Here is a 19,912-nt window from a genome sequence, read left to right on the forward strand (position 1 = left end):
TCAGAAATACAATCCAATACCAATATGAAGTCCACGACCTTTATAATACATCATGCTACTTAAGAATTCTGATCTATATAGGAGGTCTTGGACATCCAAGAAGAGTATGTTTCAGGACTTTGTGAAACTCCATATTTAGGATAAAACTATAACATGTCACTTCCCTAATAGTATTGGAGGAAAGAAGGGATAAGAAAAGAATAACAAAGCCTCTTGGAGATAGACGTTAAGCTTCCAGGTAGGTTCATTCACTATCACTAATAGATGTTAGCAACAGTGGACCCAGGTGCAGTGGCTCACACCTATAATCCTAGCTACTTGAAGGTTGAGGCAGGAATATTGCTTGAGACCAAAAGTTCAAGACCATCCTGGGCAACATAGAGGGACCCTCATCTCTGAAAAAGATTTAATTTTTTTTTTTTTTTTTTTTTTTTTTAAGCCAGGCATGGTGGCATGTACTTGTAGTCCCAGCCACTTGGGAGGCTGAGGCAGGAGGATTGCTTGAGCCCAGGAGTTCACCACTGCAGTGAGGTATAATTGTGCTATAGCACTACAGCCTGGGTGACAGAGCAAGACCGCCATCTCTGAAAAAAATAAAATACAATAACCTTAAGCTAATACTCATTAAGCCCTTTGTTGTTTATGGGCATTGCCTCATTTCACTTTCTTACCAGCACTCTGAGTTAAGCACTATTATTACTGTCTTTCTTTTACAGGGGAGGACATGAAGGTTCAGAAAGGTTAAGCAAACATGCCCAGTGTCATACAGCTAGTATATGGCAGAGCTAGAACTCTAATCTCAAGCTTCTCTAACCCCAGCACCTAAATATCAAACCTAACTTCCTTTCTACTGCTTTCCATGAGCTCTGACTCACTCTTGCAGAGCAGCCTTACAGAGAATAGAATTCCAATTTGGACCTCAACAAAATTATGAATGATTATATCCCATGTTTTATCAAGGTTGTTCATCTCCACTGTAAACTGTAGAAATTAAATCTGCACATTCTGAGAGTCTTCTGTATTTAAACTCTTTTAGCCCTGCCGCTGATGCCAAATTCTTAATGACTACACAGTTCATCACAATTGGTCTCATCCTGTAGACTTTTCTCTGGTCGTCTTCTTGTGGAGTGGAGTTTGCTATCATGGCTTGGCTGTCATTAATGTGATGAATGTAATTATCCCTTTGAGCCATTTCTATTAAGATTCTGGTCTTGAGTTGGCAAAATGGAATTTAATCTTCTTGAATATGGGGTAAGGGAGCGTCCTGGGGGCTTCTGTGGCATTCCAGAGCTTAGGCCTGCAAAGAAGTCTTAGTGTTGAGGCCGGTAGCGCAGTCTCAAATCCCAGGTGTTAAGGCTGGAAGAGGGAGGGGGCCTAGTCCCTCACAAAGCAGGCAGGTAAGGCATAATTAGTGCCATTTCAAAGGTAAGGTGACTGAGGCTTGGGAGCTTAAATGAAACAGCTGGTTTCAGAGCGCAATTCAATCCCCCCAGGGAGAAGGAAGAATGGAGTGACTCATTTCCTCACCAAACAGGAACCTGTACGTTGTTTTGACAGAACTTTATGTCTATCCAGGCTCTTTGTTATTCTGACGGAGAATGGCACAGCCTATTCGTCTCTAGAGCCAATTTTCAAAATTAGCAAGGACGCTGGCACTGTCGCATCTCTTTCATATGTCAGTGTAGTCAAGACGGTGATCGGTGAAATGTTTTAAATTGTACTCTAAATATACATACAGTGCTAGAGGAAGGTGGGGTTGGTTCATATTTCAGCCACTCCTGTGTTATAATATCTGAATGCTTGCTTTAAGCTCAGATCTCCAGGCTGCTCCAAAGATGGGAATTTCTTACAGTGTCGCTCTAGCAAACTGGAGGGCAGCTTTTCATTGTTTAATTATTCACACGTGGGGTCTGAATGTGCCATGCTCATGCCCTCTTCCAACACACTTTAACTCCCAGCCTGTCTGCTCCCAGCCAGTGATGTAAATGTACCAGCTGCTTCCTAAGAACCAGTCCGCATCCTGCAGGAGGGGCTGGTTCCTTTCCTGGGCATCAGCCTGCCTGCTCTCAGCCTAAGCTCTCTCGCCAACCATGGTGGCTCCTTGCGTTCCTACATCCTCTTATCTGAGAATCAGAGAGCATAATCTTCTTATGGGCCCGTGATTTATTAACGTGGCTTAATCTAAAGGTTCTCAGTCAAATTCTTTATGATCTACTGATTGTGGGGGCGTGGCAAGGTTTGCTTGAAGGAGCTTGGCTGGTTTGGGCCCTTGTAGCTGACAGAAGGTGGCCAGGGAGAAGGCAGCACACTGCTCGGAGAATGAAGGCGCTTCTGTTGCTGGTCTTGCCTTGGCTCAGCCCTGCTAACTACATTGACAATGTGGGCAACCTGCACTTCCTGTACTCAGAACTGTGAGTCCCCTCTCTGTCCGTGCCTGTGTCTGTTTATGTGCCTAGTACGTTGGGGGTAGGACCCAAGTCCATTCCCTAGCTGATATGTCCATTTAGAGGAATAAATTCTACACACACTAGATGCACTTGGACAAAGCGCCCTGCCAGCAGTTTAAAGCGGCATGCTTAGCTGTCTGTGACTTGACAAAAAAGCCCCATATTAACAGATGCAGTGCTTTCTCAACAAGGCATTTTTTTCCTGCTTCAGTGCCAATGCTGCTTTTTTTGGGGTACTCTTTTTCCTCAATAGATGTAACTTCTTCCTTCTGTAAATAGAACTGAAGAGCAGTTAAGAATAGAATTTGTACGCATAGATCTGCTGCCTCTGTTGGGTATTTATAATTGCAAGCAGGCATCGTCCCTTTATTGAGACAGTCTCTATACCTGAAAACAGGTATAGTGTCAGCAAAAAAAAAAAAAAAAAAAAACCCAAAAACAAAACCCTATGTATTAAACATTTATATCCATGTTATTTTTATTTTTGATGCTTTTTAAACCTATGGGATACAAATAAATATGCCTTGAGCACCCATATTTCCATTGCCTTGATTTAATGGTTAATATTTTGCCACATTTGCTTCATATATTTTTTGCTGCAATGGTCCAGAGCAAATTGTAGCCATCATGACATATCACCCCTAAATACATCATTGTGCATCTCTGAAAAATAAACACAATTTCCTACATGACTCATGTCCATTTTATGCAAGCAAATGCCTCATGTCACCAACCTCTAGTGATATTTTTCCAGCTCCTTTTGTTAGTAAGCTTTGAATAAGGATTACAGACTGATGTGAACGGCTTCTAGCAATCATATGAAAAGTGTTGCTGTGTGTGCCTCATGTTTGGAACATTTGTAAAAATGTATTTCTCCTTACGAACCTAACTAGACGGGAAAAATAGCAGGGGTTGACTTATGTGTAAATTACAGTCAGTGAGCAAATGAAAACAGAGACTAAATAGAGTTCCTAGAGCCCAGATCAAAAAAGCTTGTCCGGTCACATTTAGATAGTGCTACCACCCATGACTCTGTGGTGGTAGCCCGTGCCTCCTTTGTAATTAGCTGGACCAGCCAATTTGTCTAACACGGCAGGTGCTCTTTGATAAATAGAGCTAGGTTCTTGGAAGCAGATCATTTGTTCTGCATTTCAGGATTATCTGGTCCCATCTTACTGGAATGTAACCCCAGGATCCAAGAGAAAGTATCTAGCTTAAATCTGAATCATGAGCATCTCTGAGGAAATAATGACCTTGCAGAAGCTTTTCTAGACAAACAGACAATGGCAGAGATTATGAAAAGACTCATTCCTCTCTCAATGGATGCTGAGGTTGGGATCTTTGAAATTCAGTGCAATGATATTCTTCCCTGCCCACCCATTCCCATCCGCTATCCTTCTTCATTGCTATGTTGTTTTCCTAGGGCTGCTGTCATGAATTAACCCAAGTTGGGTATCTTAAAACAACAGAAATTTATTCTCCCACAGTTCTGGCATCCAGAAGCTTAAACTCAAGGTGTCAGCAAGGTCATGCTCCCTATGAAGGCTAAAGGGGAGAATGCTTTCTTGCATTCTTCTAGTTTTGTAGGGGGTGGGGGTGGCGCTGCAGGTGTTCCTTGGCTTGTGGCTGCGTAACTCTACCTCTGCCTCCAACTGTCTGTACATGGCCTTCTCCTCAGTGTCCTCTTCAATTCTCTTTGCCTTCTCCTCTTCTTATAAGGATACTTATCATTGGATTTAGGGCCTACTTGGATACTCTATGGTAATCTTATCTTGAGATCTTTAATTGCATCTATAAGACCCTTATTCCAAATACGGTCACGTTTACAGGTTCTGGGTAGACATCTTTTGGGGGCCACCACTCCACTGACTACAGATTCCTGCTATTCCTACACAAAGATTCCTGCTATTGAGGAATCTTTCCATTTGTTTACTTTCAGTTTTATAGCCTAATTGAAGGAAGGCCCTTATACTACTTAATAATTTTCTCTTCTACAAGTACATGAATCAAAGGCAACATTTTTACTGAATAACTGAATGGACACAAGGAATCTATGAAAGTATGATGCTAAGGAATTGCCAGGATGGTGTTTCCGCATTTATCTGACTTTCTTAGAAGCTTCCAGTTGCTGTGTATGCTTTGTGAGAGAGTTCTGTGCAGCTGTTCCCTGATGCTACTGGGGATAATTACTCAGTGAATTAGTGACACATTTGAGGTACTGTCTTGTTCTCTAAGGAATCCAGGCAATAAGAATTGAAGCATGGTACCTCCTCTCTAGGAGTTGACAGTCTAATTGAGAAGCTGAAATTTGTACACATAAGAGATATAAGGAATGATTCAAGGCAGATGGAAATAAGTCATTTATAAGTAGGGTAGGTAGTAAGTTGAGAGGAGGGAGAGATTGTCTACGTTGGTGAAATTGATCAGGGAAAGCTTCCAGAGGAGTTGGGGGTTTAAGCTGGATCTTGAGGTGCTTAGAGGAATGAGGCAGAAACGGGTAGAAAGAGGAAGTATTTCAGGGGTGGTAAGTGGCACGAGCAAAAAGGTTAGGAGCTAGCTGTGATTGTCACCAAAGCTTGAAAAACTATCATTTGGAACAGTAAATAAGGCTGCTGGGCCAGTTTAGCACCCTTAGGAGCAGGAATGATGGGTGATGGCTGCATGTCCAAGATGGAGGCCTTCTCTTACCTACTCTGGTTCATAGGATCCCAAAAGCAGGCAGAGCTCAGGGGATCTGCTGGGATTCCTCCACCCTTTATCTTAGTTTGGACTCCTGGCACTAGGGGAAGCTTGCCCTGTATTCCTTGTGGTTCCAGATGCACAGACCCTCCTGGATTTTCCTTTCTCTCTAACACCAATGCACTCCTGTCTTCCTGAGTTCATGCCTAGCTCAGATACTGGAACTAATCCAGTACATGGATTCAAATTTAGCATGTGGCCCAGGTTTCTCAAAGTCAACTGCCTACAGGAACAAGGCAGGAATATTTTTGTTTTGTTTTGTTTTGTTTTGTTTTTTGAGACAGAATCTCACTCTGTTGCCCAGGCTGGAGTGCAGTGGCACAATTTCAGCTAGCTGCAACCTCCGCCTCCTGGGTTCAAGTGATTCTCCTGCCTCAGCCTCCTGAGTAGCTGGGATTACAGGCGCCCACTACCACACCTGGCTAATCTTTGTAATTTTAGTAGAGATGGGGTTTTGCCGTATTGGCCAGGCTGGTCTTGAACTTCTGACCTTGTGATCCACCCGCCTTGGCCTCCCAAAGTGCTGGGATTACAGGCGTGAGCCACCGTGCCCAGCCAGGAATTATTTTAAAATGTGCATCATTCAGGCATAACACAAAAGGAGGTGGTGAGGCCTCTGGCCAACTGTAGAATGAATATATAATGCCTGAAAGCATTCAAATTCAATTTAAAACAAAACAAAAACCCTGTGTCCAATTTAGCAGATCACTTAGGCATGCCTGGTTTGGCCTTGAGGGCCAATAGTTTATAACAACTTGGCCAAACCAATTCGGAATGTTGGGCCAAACACTTATTGACTCCAATGGGAAAGACACCAGTTTCAGAAGGATGAAGAGCAGACCCAGAACTAACAAATGAGACACTGGGTTTTACTGGGGACTTACATATAAGGAAGAGTCCAGTGGCAGCGGGCTGGACAGGAGAACCCTTTTGTGTGTAGTCCAATGGCGAGAGCTGGACAGAACTGCAAACTCTTGCAAAGACATGCATTTTATATTCACTTAGGACCCTCTCCCTAACAGTCTCCACCTAGCAACCTTAACCCAAAACAAAGGACGTCATACAGCCCATGTTTCCTGGGATGGGCTAGGGGCTAAGCTGTTTCTCATAGATAAGGAATGAACTTCTGGGTTGGCCATTCCCAGATTCCTTAGCTTGAAACTCCAAACCACCTGCAGGTGTGTCTGCTATACAGGGTCAGTCTCAGGGTATGCTTAAGTTATTGCTATCAGGTGTGTTTATACCAGGGTCTTTCCTTCTTTAAATATGTCTATTGTCACCTGATGCCTTGACCTAGAGGACAGTGAATTTGACAGAAGAACCCTAAAACCAGAGTATTTGGTGTGGAGTCCCAATCCATAGATCAGGGCACTGAGAATATGGGACAGCCCTCAGGTCTACAAAGAGCAGGCCCTAAGGATGAATGACAGCCCTTTCTTTCCCCACCTGCCCTCACCCGCAGACCTCCATGACCATTCTTTTTGAATTTCCTAGACCTCAAAGGGAATCTGCAAAAATAACTTTCAGCATCATGGGCATGAGCATGGAAACAGCCTTCTCATCTGTCTGGGTCTATATTTACAGCCCTACACATGGAGAGACTTGCAGATGAAAACCTTAGAACAGTGTAGGTTCTGAGGATCACCCACATCAGAATTAGGGGCAGAGTTTGTTTTCAAAATGAAGATTTGGAGGGCTCTAAATCAAACCTACTAAAATTAAAATCTTTGGGAGTGGGGCCCATCCATTTTCATGCTTAAGCCTTCCAGGTGATTCTCATGCGGCCTTCCCATTTTCATGCTTGACAAGCTCCCCAGGGGATCCGTATGGGCACTACAGTTTAAGAACTCTTCACTCCAGCTGGAAAGCTAATTTACCTTGACTTCCCCTGTTGAAAATTATCACTCCTCTCTGTGTCCCCACTCAGTGCTATATGCATCAGGAACTTTTACCCTGTGAGTTCTGAGGAGATTTTGGGATGTAGTAATGTTCATATGCCCAGCTTCTGCACAGCTTGGGGCAGAATTAAGTTAAACCAAATTAAATGCATTTGCCTCATATCTTGGCCAGCTCCTAAATGTTTCAAGCTGTGATAAAGACCCTGGTTGGTTTCTTTGGAAGGGAATATTGACCTTGCTCATAATGATACAAGCTAGGCTCGTCTCTGGGATTGTCATTGAGCTGGTTGGTCATCACCTGTGGCTTTTGTAACATTTCTTTAAATATTTAAGTCTTTTTCTTTTTTTTAAGATGGAGTCTCGCTCAGTTGCCCAGGCTGGAATACAGTGGCATCATCTCGGCTCACTGCAACCTCCACCTCCCAGGTTCAAGCAATTCTCTTGTCTCAGCCTCCCGAGTAGCTGGGACTGCAGGCACCTGCCACTACGTCTGGCTAATTTTTGTATTTTTAGTAGAGATGGGGTTTCACCATATTGGTCAGGCGGGTCTCGAACTCCTGACCTCAGGTAATCCACCCACCTCAGCCTCCTAAAGTGCTGGGATTACAGGCATGAGCCACTGAGCCCAGCCTAAATTTTTAAGTTAACAAAAATCCAAGAAAAAAACAGAATTTGGTGGAGTGGTGCTAGTACTCGTGGTGCATTTGGTTCTCCACACACCAAACCTTCATGAGCTAGTTACAGAAGAGTGGAGTTTTTTCATCTCCTTCCCACTTTAAAAGCTTTTAGTTCCTATCATCCTTGAAAATTCTTCTCATGTTTGTGCCATATTCTGATGGTATGACCTGCTCTTGCCTGTGGTACAAAGTCTGAGTGAGCTTGGAGCAGATGCACAGTTAGTTTAGGACTCGCTTTTCAAAGTACCTGCCCTTCATTTTAGGAACAGTTATCAACAAAACAGCTAGGCGTGGTTGCTGGAGGATGACAGGTCCTGGAAACTAGTGCCACTAGCTGTGCGACTGACTTCCCAGGAAGCCAGGAAATGCTGTGCTCTTTCTAGTTTGAGTCAAATATTTTTGGTTTGTAAGTGGAATCACTCGGAACAATATTCATGCTAGAATCTGGAGAGAAAATTATACTTTATTTATAGGGATAGCTTATTCCCACTGGAGTTTTGTACTCCAGAGGTTAAAATGAGCAATTCTAATTTTGAAACCCAACTCATCTAAGGCTATGGAAGTGTTACCGGTGGCAAATCTGTAGCAAACTCAATTCTTAACACCTCAGAAGAAATAATTTTTAACCAAGGGGCATAAGGCAGGGTGAGAGGCCAAAGTAAGTTTTAGAGCAGGAGTGAAAAGTATATTAAAAAGCTTTAGAGCAGGAACAAAAGGAAGTACACTTAGAAGAGGGCCAAACGGGTGACTTGAGATCAGCTGAGTGGTGTGACCTTTGACTTGGGGTTTCATATGCTGGCATGCTTCCAGGGGGGTTGCATCCTTTCTCCCCTGATTCTTCCCTTGGAGTGGGCTGTCTGCATGCACAGTGGCCTTCAGGCACTTGGGGGGTGAGCATGCACATTGTGTTTACTGAAGTTGTGTGTGTGCTCACTTGAGGGGTTTTTCTCCTTGTCAGTTGAGGATTCATACACCAGTTAAACGCTGCCATTTTGCTTCTTAGTGTGCATGCTTGAGTCTACTCCCCCAACTCCCCTGTGACCATCACCTGATGGTTGCCTGACGTTCCAGGTTGTGAGGAGGGTGGCCTTCCCTGCTCATGACTGCGTAAGTACCTACTGTAACAGAAGGATGAGGTCTCCCGGAGAAACTGCCAAGAGCGGTAAGAGTTACGGGCAGCCTTATGTATGCCCTTCCAGCAAAATGTGGTAGGCCCCAGGAGTCAGAACCACAGAACACACCAAGCTCTTAGAACCAAGGATTCCAACCACCAACCACCTCCTAGGTTAACTGACTCAAACCTAACCTGCAACATACACGTCTGACAAACTGCACAGACTTCATGCAACAAGAACATTCATTTTTGGGCTCACAGGCCCAAAGAGAGCTTTGAATCAAACCCAGCTGGGCGTTCCAGGCTTTCAAGTGGGGAGGTTGCTTGCCTCCATTTTCTTTATCTATTTCCATTTACCCATTACACCCTGGTCTGGCTTTTCGGTATCCCTTTCTCTAGGTCAAAGCTGTGTGGCAAGACCATCCTTAGTAGCTCCTTTTCCTGCCTGCTGACTTCAGTCAGATCTGGGCCAGGTATTGGGCCATAAACTCTATGATGTGGATAAGTATCTTTTTAAAAAAGTTTTGTACTAATGGAGATTCACACAGGAAGGTCCAGATGATTGTGGCTGGATTCTTTCTGGGGTGAATGAGTTGGGGGTGAGTGGAATACAGTGGATTGCCTTAGATTCCATTTCCTCCCCACTTCATTTTCACTGTGTTAGCCATTCCCAACACTTTGAAAGTTCAAACCAACAGGGTGAGCTTTATGGATTTGCCAGCAAATGTTTTCCAAATTGAGTCTCCAAGAATTTGTTTCTTTCTCAGTGAAATTGAAAAGGGGAAAAAAAATGTTGCTGATCTCTGGATTTGTCTTGTCCTGTGTTTTCAGCATCTGAAGTAGAATTTGGACGAGAACCTGGAAGGAAGGAGATACAGTTTATAGAGGAAATGGGGTAAGGTAGAGAAATCATATTCAAAAGGAACAAGATCCAGTCTTGAGGCAAAGCCAGGGCCCATTTGGGCTCAATGACTCTCGAAGCATTTCAGTTCAGCACATGTTTAACAGGGCATTTTTCCTTGAATTTTTAGACTTGTGTATTTTGAAAGAAATTGAAGCCGCATGGCCCTCATTCATTTACACTGAACTCACCAAAATCTTGTTTTGTAATGATTCTTTGATGTCCAAAGAGCATGTGATCCTGTTTCATGGTCTTTTTTTTCCCCCCTTTGAGTATTAGCAAATTCTTTTTTGCCAGCAGTAGTCACTCCAGTTCCAAGCTGTTCACTCACTGGTCTAAAGTGTTCTCCTCCTAGGGAGGTCACCTTACACCAAACCCAGCAGTTTCAAGATGCCACTCTGATGCTTGGCAAATTGTGCTTGTCTTTCTAGTTCCATGACTATGTCAGGTGGATAAGAGGCAACGTTGGGATGTCCGTAAGAATCTCACTGACTTCTTCATGCTTGGTTGACTTATTTTCTTCATTTTAATTTATAATTGAAAACTACAAACAATACAAAAGGAGAGAAAAGGTTATAATGTAACTCCATGTGCCCTATACCCATCTTCAGCAATTATGAATTCAAGGCCATCTACTGTTTTGAAGCAAATCACAGATGACATGTCATTTCATCTGCAAACATTTCAGCACCTATCTCTAAAGATAGATTCTTTTTTATTTTTATTTTTTATTTTTGAGACGGAGTCTCGCTCTGTCGCCCGGGCTGGAGTGCAGTGGCCGGATCTCAGCTCACTGCAAGCTCCGCCTCCCGGGTTTACGCCATTCTCCTGCCTCAGCCTCCTGAGTAGCTGGGACTACAGGCGCCCGCCACCTCGCCCGGCTAGAAAAGATAGATTCTTAAGAAATGGGACCACCATACTAATATCACATGAAAAACAACCATAATTCCTTAATAACAAATATCTACTTTGTTTGAATCATGAGCTAAATACAATCTACACATTGCAATTAGTCACCACATCTCTTAAGTTTCTTTCCTCCTGCTCCTCCTCTTCTCCGTTCTTCATCCTTTGCTGATACAAAGGAGTTCTTGAGGTAAATTCTGAGGAATATAGCTTTGGCAAATTCCAAATACTGGGCTAGTAACTGAAAAAGAGAAAAATAAAACAATGATTTTAATTTACTGTCCAAGTTGAAAGAAATGTAAAAAGACAAAGGTCCAAAATATTGAGCATTGAAGTCTATGAATGTAACTACAATTTTACTCAAGATGAGTGTCTTGTATGACCTTGTTGCCCAGAAGCTTTAAGGGGAGGACTTTTCTTTTTATTTTTACTTTAGGTTTGGGGGGTACTTGTCAAGGTTTGTTACATAGGTAAACACATGTCACGGGGTGTGTACATATTATTTCATCATGTAGGTATTAAGCCCAGTACCCAGTAGTTATCCTTTCTGTTCCTCTCCTTCCTCCTACCCTCCACCTTCAAGTAGACTCCACTGTCAGTCATTTCCTTCTTTGTGTTCAGAAGTTCTTACCATTCAGCTCCCACTTAGATATGCAGCATTTGGTTTTCTTTTCCTGCGTTAGTTTGCTAAGGGTAATAGCCTCCAGCTCCATCCATGTTCCTGCAAAAGACATGATCCTGTTCATTTTTATGGCTGTATAGTATTCTTTGGCATATCTGTGCCACATTTTCATTACCCAGTCTGTCATTTATGGACATTTAGTTTGATTCCCTATCTTTGCTATTGTGAATAGTGCTGCAATGAACATTTGCGTGCATATGTCTTTATAGTACAATGAATTATATTCCTCTGGGTTTATACCCAGTAATGGGATTGCTGGGTGGGATGGTAGTTCTTCTTTTAGCTCTTTGGGGAATTGCCATACTGCTTTCCAGAATGGTTGATTTAATTTACACTTCTGCCAACAGTGTATAAGTGTTCTAATGGGAGAACTTTAAGAGAATGGAGAAATATTGCCATAGGGCAATAATCTCACAACTTCTTGATCACAGACCTCTATCAATCAATAAATTTCTCCACTGCCTGTCATTTGTATAGTTATCTGTATAAAATTATACACATATACTACTACATTAATATGTCCATGATAAAACAGGCATAAAAACGTTGTTAAAGAATAAAAAAAATATACCTAAGAGTTCTATGACAATCTGCCCACTTTCAGGGCTCATTGGTAAAACAACTTCTTCAAAGTAGAAGGAAGAAAGTTGCTCACTGCCAGTCTGTGGGGTTGGTCTTGGAAGGAATGGGGCAGGAAATGGTCTATTTCTGCAGGCCAAATAAAACTTGGCGGGCCAAGGAAGCAGACATCCTTTTTCTCATAGTCATACTTCCCCCGACCTTTTTTTTTTTTCTTTTAAACTATCACTCCTTCTGTGTGCCCATGTGGCCCCAATCCCTTCCAGCTTTCTCCGAGGCCCACCACCCCCAACCACACCTACTTTCATTAACACCAAGAGCGGAACTGGAGGATCCAGGTTTATGAAACTTGAAATGTTCAGAATTTCAGTCCTCTTTTTAAAAAGGAAGATAAAATTGTGAATTCACAACTGGTAGGTCCCCGTCAGGTTCTTGGAAAGGCACATGCATACCAGGAACCTCGAACCATATTCATCAGCCTCACAGTCATCTTCCCTCCCACGGGAGCTCTGAGGTACCAAATTCACCTTCCTTTCTTTCTGACTCCCTCTTTCTTATTCTCCTCTATTTTCCTGTAGAGCCAGCTCTGGTAATTCTGGTGCCCTCCTAAGCCCATTTCTTCCATGTTTAACTCTTGCATACGCAGAGCTGGAGCTGTCTTCCTTGTTGCCCCATGAGCCAAGAATGTACCTGTGAACGCTTCCCCACTTTCATCCTTCATTAGCAGCTCTACCCAGAACAGTAAGAGAGGGAGAGGCCAGGGACCCCAGAAACAAGTCCACTTGTCATCCCAAGGATGGTAATCCAGTGGCTCTCAGCTGAAGGTTAGATGACCTAGTAATTCAAGGCACATGCTCTGGAGTCAGACTGACCCCAGTTCCTATATAGTCTCTGCCAGCTGGGCAACCTTGGGTGAGTTACTTAGCTTCTCTGAGCTTTTCTCACCTATAAATGGGAGTAACACTTACCTCACAGGCTGTCATGAGATTATGTAAAGCATTTAATATAGTGCCTGGTACATAAGAAACCCTTAAATTGTGGATTTTATCATGAGTAATGGAGGGAGTTAGAATATATTTCATCGATTCTAAGACATACTTCTTAATGTCTCCTGAAAGCAGATTCCATCTTGGAATTGACAACACCGTGCAAAGATAATTGGCAGTGTCTATCTTTCTTGGTTATCTATAAAAATAATGGTGCGCCTTACAATAGATGTAGTCTTCGATTTGATGTAATTTGGTAACAACTAATTTTTATCCACAGTGAGCACAGGTGGACTGAGATCAAGAAACTGGAGTTGCTGCAACCATACAGTCTCTTCTCGCTCACTGAAGAGGCAGGGAAATGGCTGACTTGAACTGAGAAAAGGGTAACTAGCTTAGGGGAAAGTCCGTGGAGAAAAGCCTGAGCTACTTATCAGTGGCTGAGGCCTCACCTCCCACGCAGCTCTGCCTCCACAAGTGGGTCAGTCTTTACCACATCTGCCAGTCTCTTGACTCTGCCCCGGATTCCCTCTCCAGCTGTCATTCCCCAGCTATTTAGCTCCTTGCTGTCCTCACACTGCAGCTCCTCTTTCCTATTTTCCTCCTTCCCCGCTATGAAGAGGAAGACTGAATCCAGCATGTTGCCTGGCTAGTGGTGTCTGTGGCCCAGAACCATAAACTTTTGAGAGCTGAAGGAGAGCTTGGAGATGATTTAGTCTAATCCCCCTATTTTATAGATGAAGAAAGTAAGGCCTAATAATTTACCCAAATGACTCAGCCCTGCCAGTAACAAACTATGTGACCTTGAACAAGTTATGACATTTTTTTGGAAACAATATTAAAGCATTCATCGTTTTATGAAATGTGTCCTCAGGAAGCAATAAAATTGGAGCTAATGGTTAAAATTTTAAACTACCAGCTCTAGGCAGAGCAATGACATAGAGGTAACACAGTGTGGCAAGTGACCCTGCAGAGCACCCATCATGAATGGAGCATCCTCTGATGGAGTCTGACCACCTGGGCCTGCTCAGAATGGTAACATGGGACTTCCTCAACCAATTTTGAACATGTGCAGCCTGGGGCCATTTGACAGCAATAAGGCTTTACGTTTGAATATGCTATTCCAAAGATTTTTATCTAATTCTAAGAGTTTCATATACAAAGGATGGCAGCAGAGAGGCAGGGCAGAGTTCAGTCATGAAACATTAACAAGCTTTAGCTTGTATTGATTAAAAATGTGGCCTCTGGCTAGGTGCGGTGGCTCATGCCTGTAATCTCAGTACTTTGGGAGGCCGAAGTGGGTGGTTCAGTTGAGGCCAGGAGTTTGAGACCAGCCTGACCAACATGGTGAAACCTTGTCTCTACTAAAAATACAAATATTAGCTGGGCATGGTGTCGTGCACTGTACTCCCAGCTACTCTGGAGGCTGAGGCGGGAGAATTGCTTGAACCTGGGAGGCAGAGGTTGTAGCGAGCCGATATAGCACCATCGTACTCCAGCCTGGGCGACAGAGTAGACCCTGTCTCAAAAAAAAGAAAAAAAAAAAAATGTGGCCTCTGAAGTCATTCAAATCTGAGTACAGATCCTGGCTCATCACTGACTAGCTATGTAACCTCAGCTAAGCTTCAAGCCTCTTATCCTTAAATCAGGTTTTAATGATAGCACCTATCTCCTGCGGGTAAGAATTAAATGCAATATACAGGAAGCATTAGATGCCTGGAACATTTTAAGTGCATTATAAACATCAGAGATGAGAAATTAATGGTGATGAGAAATAAATGATCTCCTAGGAACCTTGCAGCAAATGCAGTGGCTCCCCATCTCATTGATGAGAAAACTCTGATTTGTTGAGGCTGAGGAAACTTCCCTAGGTAATCCAGCCAGCCTGGAACACAGGCATCCTGATTCCAGGACTGCATCGCTATTGTGTTGTCATGGAGACAGATTTGCTTGGATGTGTTAGGTTGTTTCACACCTTTATAATTCACTGGGGCCAGGTTGGGGGGCTGAGATGGATTCTGAAACAGAAAAGTAATTGCTTTATAGAGTAAACTTTTTTGGGTAGTGTTTGGGTAGTTTCTCTGGCCAGTTAAAATTATGCTGAAGATGACGGTTCCTGGTTTGTATAATTATTTTCCCACTGAAGTAGGCATAAGAGAGCAGACTACAGGAGTTCCCAAAGTCATTATTTAAAGTGATTAGTCAGAAATATTTTTGGCTTCATGAGCTAATTGGTGAAAGATTACAAATGATCAAAGGGATCTTTTGCAAACACATCTGGAATAATCCTTCCCTGTTAGATGCTGGTGCAGTCTTTAGTAGAAAGAAGCATCTGGGCACCACTCCCTCCGCCTTCCCGCGATACAAACCCTGCATAGGTCTGAGGTGTCATCGGGGACATGCTGGTCAAGTGCATTATGATCACAAGCATTATGATCCAGAGTTAGAGCTTGGCCCTGCCACTTGCTGTCTGCGTGTCTTTGGGCAATTGCCTTAACTTCTCTGTGTTATGATAATCATTGCATCAACCTCATGGAGCTACTGTGAGGACTAACAGGCTCTATCATGCACATGCAGCCCCAGTACAATGCCTGGCACATGGGCATTATCGATCAGTGTCAGCTACTTATGTGTCCATCTCTGCTACTATACAAGCCAGCTTCTTTTCTTCACTCCCTGCATACTTTTCTCTTTAGAAAAGATACTCGCATGGTACTGGGCAGCAGTGCTGGTGTCTTATCACTCCAGGGTCTTCCCTGAAGTACCCACCTTTTGGCCTTCTTGGGTTCTACTCAGATAGCAGCTCAACCTCATCAGGAAACTAATTCCTTTAACATCACAAAAGAAATCAGCACCTCTTGGGTCTGGCATGGTGGCTCACATATGTAATCCCAGCACCTTGGGAGGCCGAGGTAGGTGGATCACCTGAAGGCAGTAGTTTGAGACTAGCCTGGCCAACACAGTGAAACCCTGTCTCTACTAAAAATACAGAAAATTAGCCAGGCATGGTGGCATGCACCTGTAGTCCCAGCTACTTGGGAGGCTGATGCACAAAAATCACTTGACCTGTCACTTCACTTGACTACTGGAAGGCAGAGGCTGCAGTGAGCCGAGATGGCACGACTGCACTCCAGCCTGGGCAACAGAGTGAGACTGTCTCAAAAATAAAAAAGAGAGAGAGAGAGAAATCAGCACCTCTCAGGTGCTTACTAATCTCCATGTACTGCTCTCAAACACCTATATAGTCTATTTCAGAGAATTTAAAAGCCCAATGACAGCTAGGCAGGTGTGGTGTCTAGGGTTCAAAAATAGGACAGCGAAGGTGAAAAAGACTAAGATAAAGTGTTCCATGTAACTGAGGCATTTTTTCTTCAGTTACAAAAGACCCAGAGATGAGGTCAATGTGTGTTTGTTTTTTTCTGTTTGTTTATTGTGGTGGTGTTTTTATTATTTTGTTTTTTTTTTGTTTGTTTTTGTTTTTTAATCCCCCATTCAGTTGCTTAGTGTCATCTAAAGAAAGCATCAGGGAGATTTTTTTTTTCTTTCCCAGTTTCTTTGGACATGAGCTGCTCTCCTCTTTCTTGGCATGGTTGACAGGATTGAATTGAGGCATATGGATCTCAAAGGAACCCAGTGATGTGATTCTCCTTCAAATTCTTAACATTTGTTTACCATTTAGCAAAGGCAGAGAATTTCTATTAATAAAAATACTGGTTTACAGGAACAGATTTGCCTTGTCCCGTGGAAGTAAATTAATGTTCTGAAAAAAAAAAAAATTGAGCAAGACATTTCCTGCTTCTTGTAAGTTCTTCTCTGTTCAGCGTTTTCTTTATATAAGTGTGATTTTTTTTCTTAATTTCCAAACTAGGTAGCCACCTGGTAGATGAATTAAGAGTTTACACTTAGGTAGCAAAAAGAAAACATTCATTCCTGGGAAGAGTATAATTTAATAACAAATACTTATCAAATGTCTATGACGTATCAGGCATGTTCTAGGCTGTGGGGATTCTGCAGTAAACTTATATTTCAGTGAGAGGGCAGTAAATAAGCACACACATAATACATCAGATGGAAATAAGTGTCATGAAATAAATAAAGCAGGTAAGGAGATACTGTTCTACATAAGCAGGCCTTGCCAAGAAAGCAGCGGAACCCAGAAAGAAGTGAGGGAGGGAGCCATGAAGGCAACTGACCTTTGGATAACAGTGGCAGACAGAACAGGTGTGGTGTCTCATGTCTGTAATTCTGACACTTGGGGGTGCTGAGGCAGGAGAATTGCTTGAGCTCAGGAGTTTGAGACAAGCCTGGGCAACATAGTGAGACCCTCATCTCTATTTTTTTTTAAGAAAAGCAGCAGACAGGACTCCAAATCCACACCTATGAAGTGCTAACGATTCCTACAGCACAGGATTCCTGAGTAGTGAGTGAGAACCACCTAAGAGGAGCTGACACCTGGGTGGGCTCATGACCATCAGTTCCCTCTACTTCCACTTGCTTTCCCCCTGATTTATTCGTGATGGGAGAGGGGGGTTCTTACCTGGTCAAACATCACTCTGGACCATGTGCTCCAAATATAGATTTAAAAGCAATTGCAAATGCCAATGGCCTTCTCCACCTCGCCCCGTATTCTTAGTGTCAATTCATGTTGAATTTTCTCATACCGAAATTGTGTTGCCTTATAAATTACTCCAGCCTGTTCGTGTCTTTGTCATGGATATTCTCTAATTGCAGATGTACCCATGTCTAACCTACTTTTTTCCCTTCCTCTTGCCTCTGTCCTCTGTGGCATTCCCCACCTCAGTGTCATCCATAAATTTTGTGACACTTGCTCCTAAGTCATCAGCCAGGGTACTGAATCAGATCAATGTGATGGCGGATTGTTAGGACACTCTCTGAAACACCTTCCCATGGCTGGGCTTAACACCCCTTTAGTTGGTGATTTCTGATGATTTTCAGCTTTCTTTGGACTAATAGTGAACATAAAATCCCAAGACACTGGGTATTCAGCTCAATCCACCCCCTACCCCATCCCTTTATATTCTTAACTACAACAACAGTATTACAATCTTTAAGATAATCTCATGAACTTGTCCGTGATCATTTAAATGCAAACTGTCCTTTGTTTATTTATCCCTGGTTTTCTGGACCCTCAATTTTACTTTCCTAATAGTTATTCCCAATTTTTCAAGTTGACAATTGCATATCTCATACACTAATTTTTCACTACCCTTTCCTTCTGTTTTCTCTCTGCATCACTATCACATGTTGTTGGCCTTGTTCCAGTCTTCTGACATCCCCCTGAGTGCAAGGTAATTTTTCAGAAATAATGATTCATTTTTACTGCACCATTGTTCAGTAAGCATATTAGTCAAATTCTATTCCCCAGGGCCATGTGTCATCTGGAGCAGCTGATTTATGCATGCTCATGTTTGCCAAATATTCCTTCATCTATTTTTTGTCCAAGCTTATCTGTGTGGGGTTTATATAATTCTCCAAATTTCACTTATTATAAAGCTATCTGAAAGTAGTTTAGCATTGCAGGGTTTTAACATTTTTATTTTAGTGTTTGCTTCTTTTACTTGTAAATCTGTGTTCCTTCAAGCTTCTTGGCCTACTTTTTTTTTATGACTCAGATTGAGCTTACAGATTTTTAAGTGATTGCTAAGTGTTAAGTCGTTCTGTTTCGGCTCATGTGTATTTTTTTCTGCTGAGCTTAATTGAAACAGTTCGTTTTCTTGGCCTTGTATTGTTCTTGTCTCAAGTCAGAACTATTCAGTGATCCTAAGAATTTGACACACAACTGAATAGATCCCTGCGTATTCCATTTGATATAAGTGGTTAGAATCTACACTAAAAGAATCATGAACTCTAAATCTCTTTTAGAAAAAATAAATATGTGAAATTTGCTGATTAAATCAGCTTCTTAGAAACTACCAAGTGTGTCATCTTCCAAAAGCATGGAACTTTCCACTATGTGAATAGTTTGGCACTAATTGTTCACACTTTTCCTTAGAGAAATAATTTTTTTCAGCCCAACCTCTTTTTTTTTTTGACATGACCATGCCAAGTCAGTGTGGTGTTAGAGAGCCATTTGCTGAAGTTGATTCAGTTGCTAATGGTATCCTAACTTGGTTGTTACCTCCACCCACTCACTAGAGAATCCTGAAATCACAGAATGCATTCCTGCCATTTCTTTCTTTCTTTCTTTCTTTCTTTCTTTCTTTCTTTCTTTCTTTCTTTCTTTCTCTCTCTCTCTCCTTTCTTTCTTTCTTTCTTTCTTCTTTCTTTCTTCTTTCTTTCTTTCTTCTTTTCTTTCTTTCATTTCTTTCCTCCTCTTTTCTTTTCTTTTCTTTTTCTTTTCTTTTCTTTTCTTTTCTTTCTTTTCTTTTCTTTTCTTTCTTTTCTTTTCTTTTCTTTTCTTTTCTTTTCTTTTCTTTTCTTTTCTTTTCTTTTCTTTTCTGAGTCTTGCTGTGTCACTCATGCTGGAGTGCAATGGCGCGGTCTCAGCTCACTACAATCTCCACCGCCCAGGTTCAAGGGATTCTTCTGCCTCAGCCTCCCAGGTAACTGGGATTACAGTCAAGTGCCACCATACCCAACTAATTTTTGTATTTTTAGAAGAGACGGGGTTTCATCATGTTGGCAAGGCTAGTCTTGAGCTCCTGACCTCAAGTGATCCGCCTGTCTCAGCCTCGCAAAGTGCTGGGATTATAGGCGTCAGCCACCATTCCCAGCTCTCCTGCCATTTATTTTTAGAATCGAATCCAGTGCCCTTATTTTACTAAAGACAGATGTTTGACCCCAATAAGTGAGGATACTTAAATCAGCACTGTGTCAATGTCTACAGAGTCTGTAGCTCTATTTATAATAATAACAGGGCTTTTTTTTTTTTTTTTTTTTTGAGACGGAGCCTTTGTTTATTGCCCAGGCTGCAGTGCAGTGGTGCAATCTTGGCTCACTGCAACCTCCACCTCCTGAGTTCA

The 19,912-nt window shown here is 42.4% G+C and overlaps 1 protein-coding gene across 5 annotated transcripts in view; it reads left to right on the forward strand.

Annotated features, from left to right (window-relative positions):
- LNX1 (ligand of numb-protein X 1) overlaps positions 1-19,912 on the forward strand; it is a 192,153-nt gene that overhangs the window by 82,658 nt on the left and 89,583 nt on the right. The window contains exon 1 of one of the 5 annotated variants that reach the window (XM_030922385.1): positions 2,016-2,411. The exons of the other annotated variants lie outside the window; for them this stretch is intronic. Coding sequence (XP_030778245.1) covers positions 2,320-2,411 — 92 coding nt within the window. The 5' untranslated portion in view covers positions 2,016-2,319. Of the gene's footprint in view, positions 1-2,015; positions 2,412-19,912 lie in introns of those variants that run through there. 5 annotated transcript variants of the gene reach the window in all.

The sequence above is a fragment of the Rhinopithecus roxellana genome, chromosome 2 (assembly GCF_007565055.1).
Source record: "Rhinopithecus roxellana isolate Shanxi Qingling chromosome 2, ASM756505v1, whole genome shotgun sequence".
NCBI lineage: Eukaryota > Metazoa > Chordata > Mammalia > Primates > Cercopithecidae > Rhinopithecus > Rhinopithecus roxellana.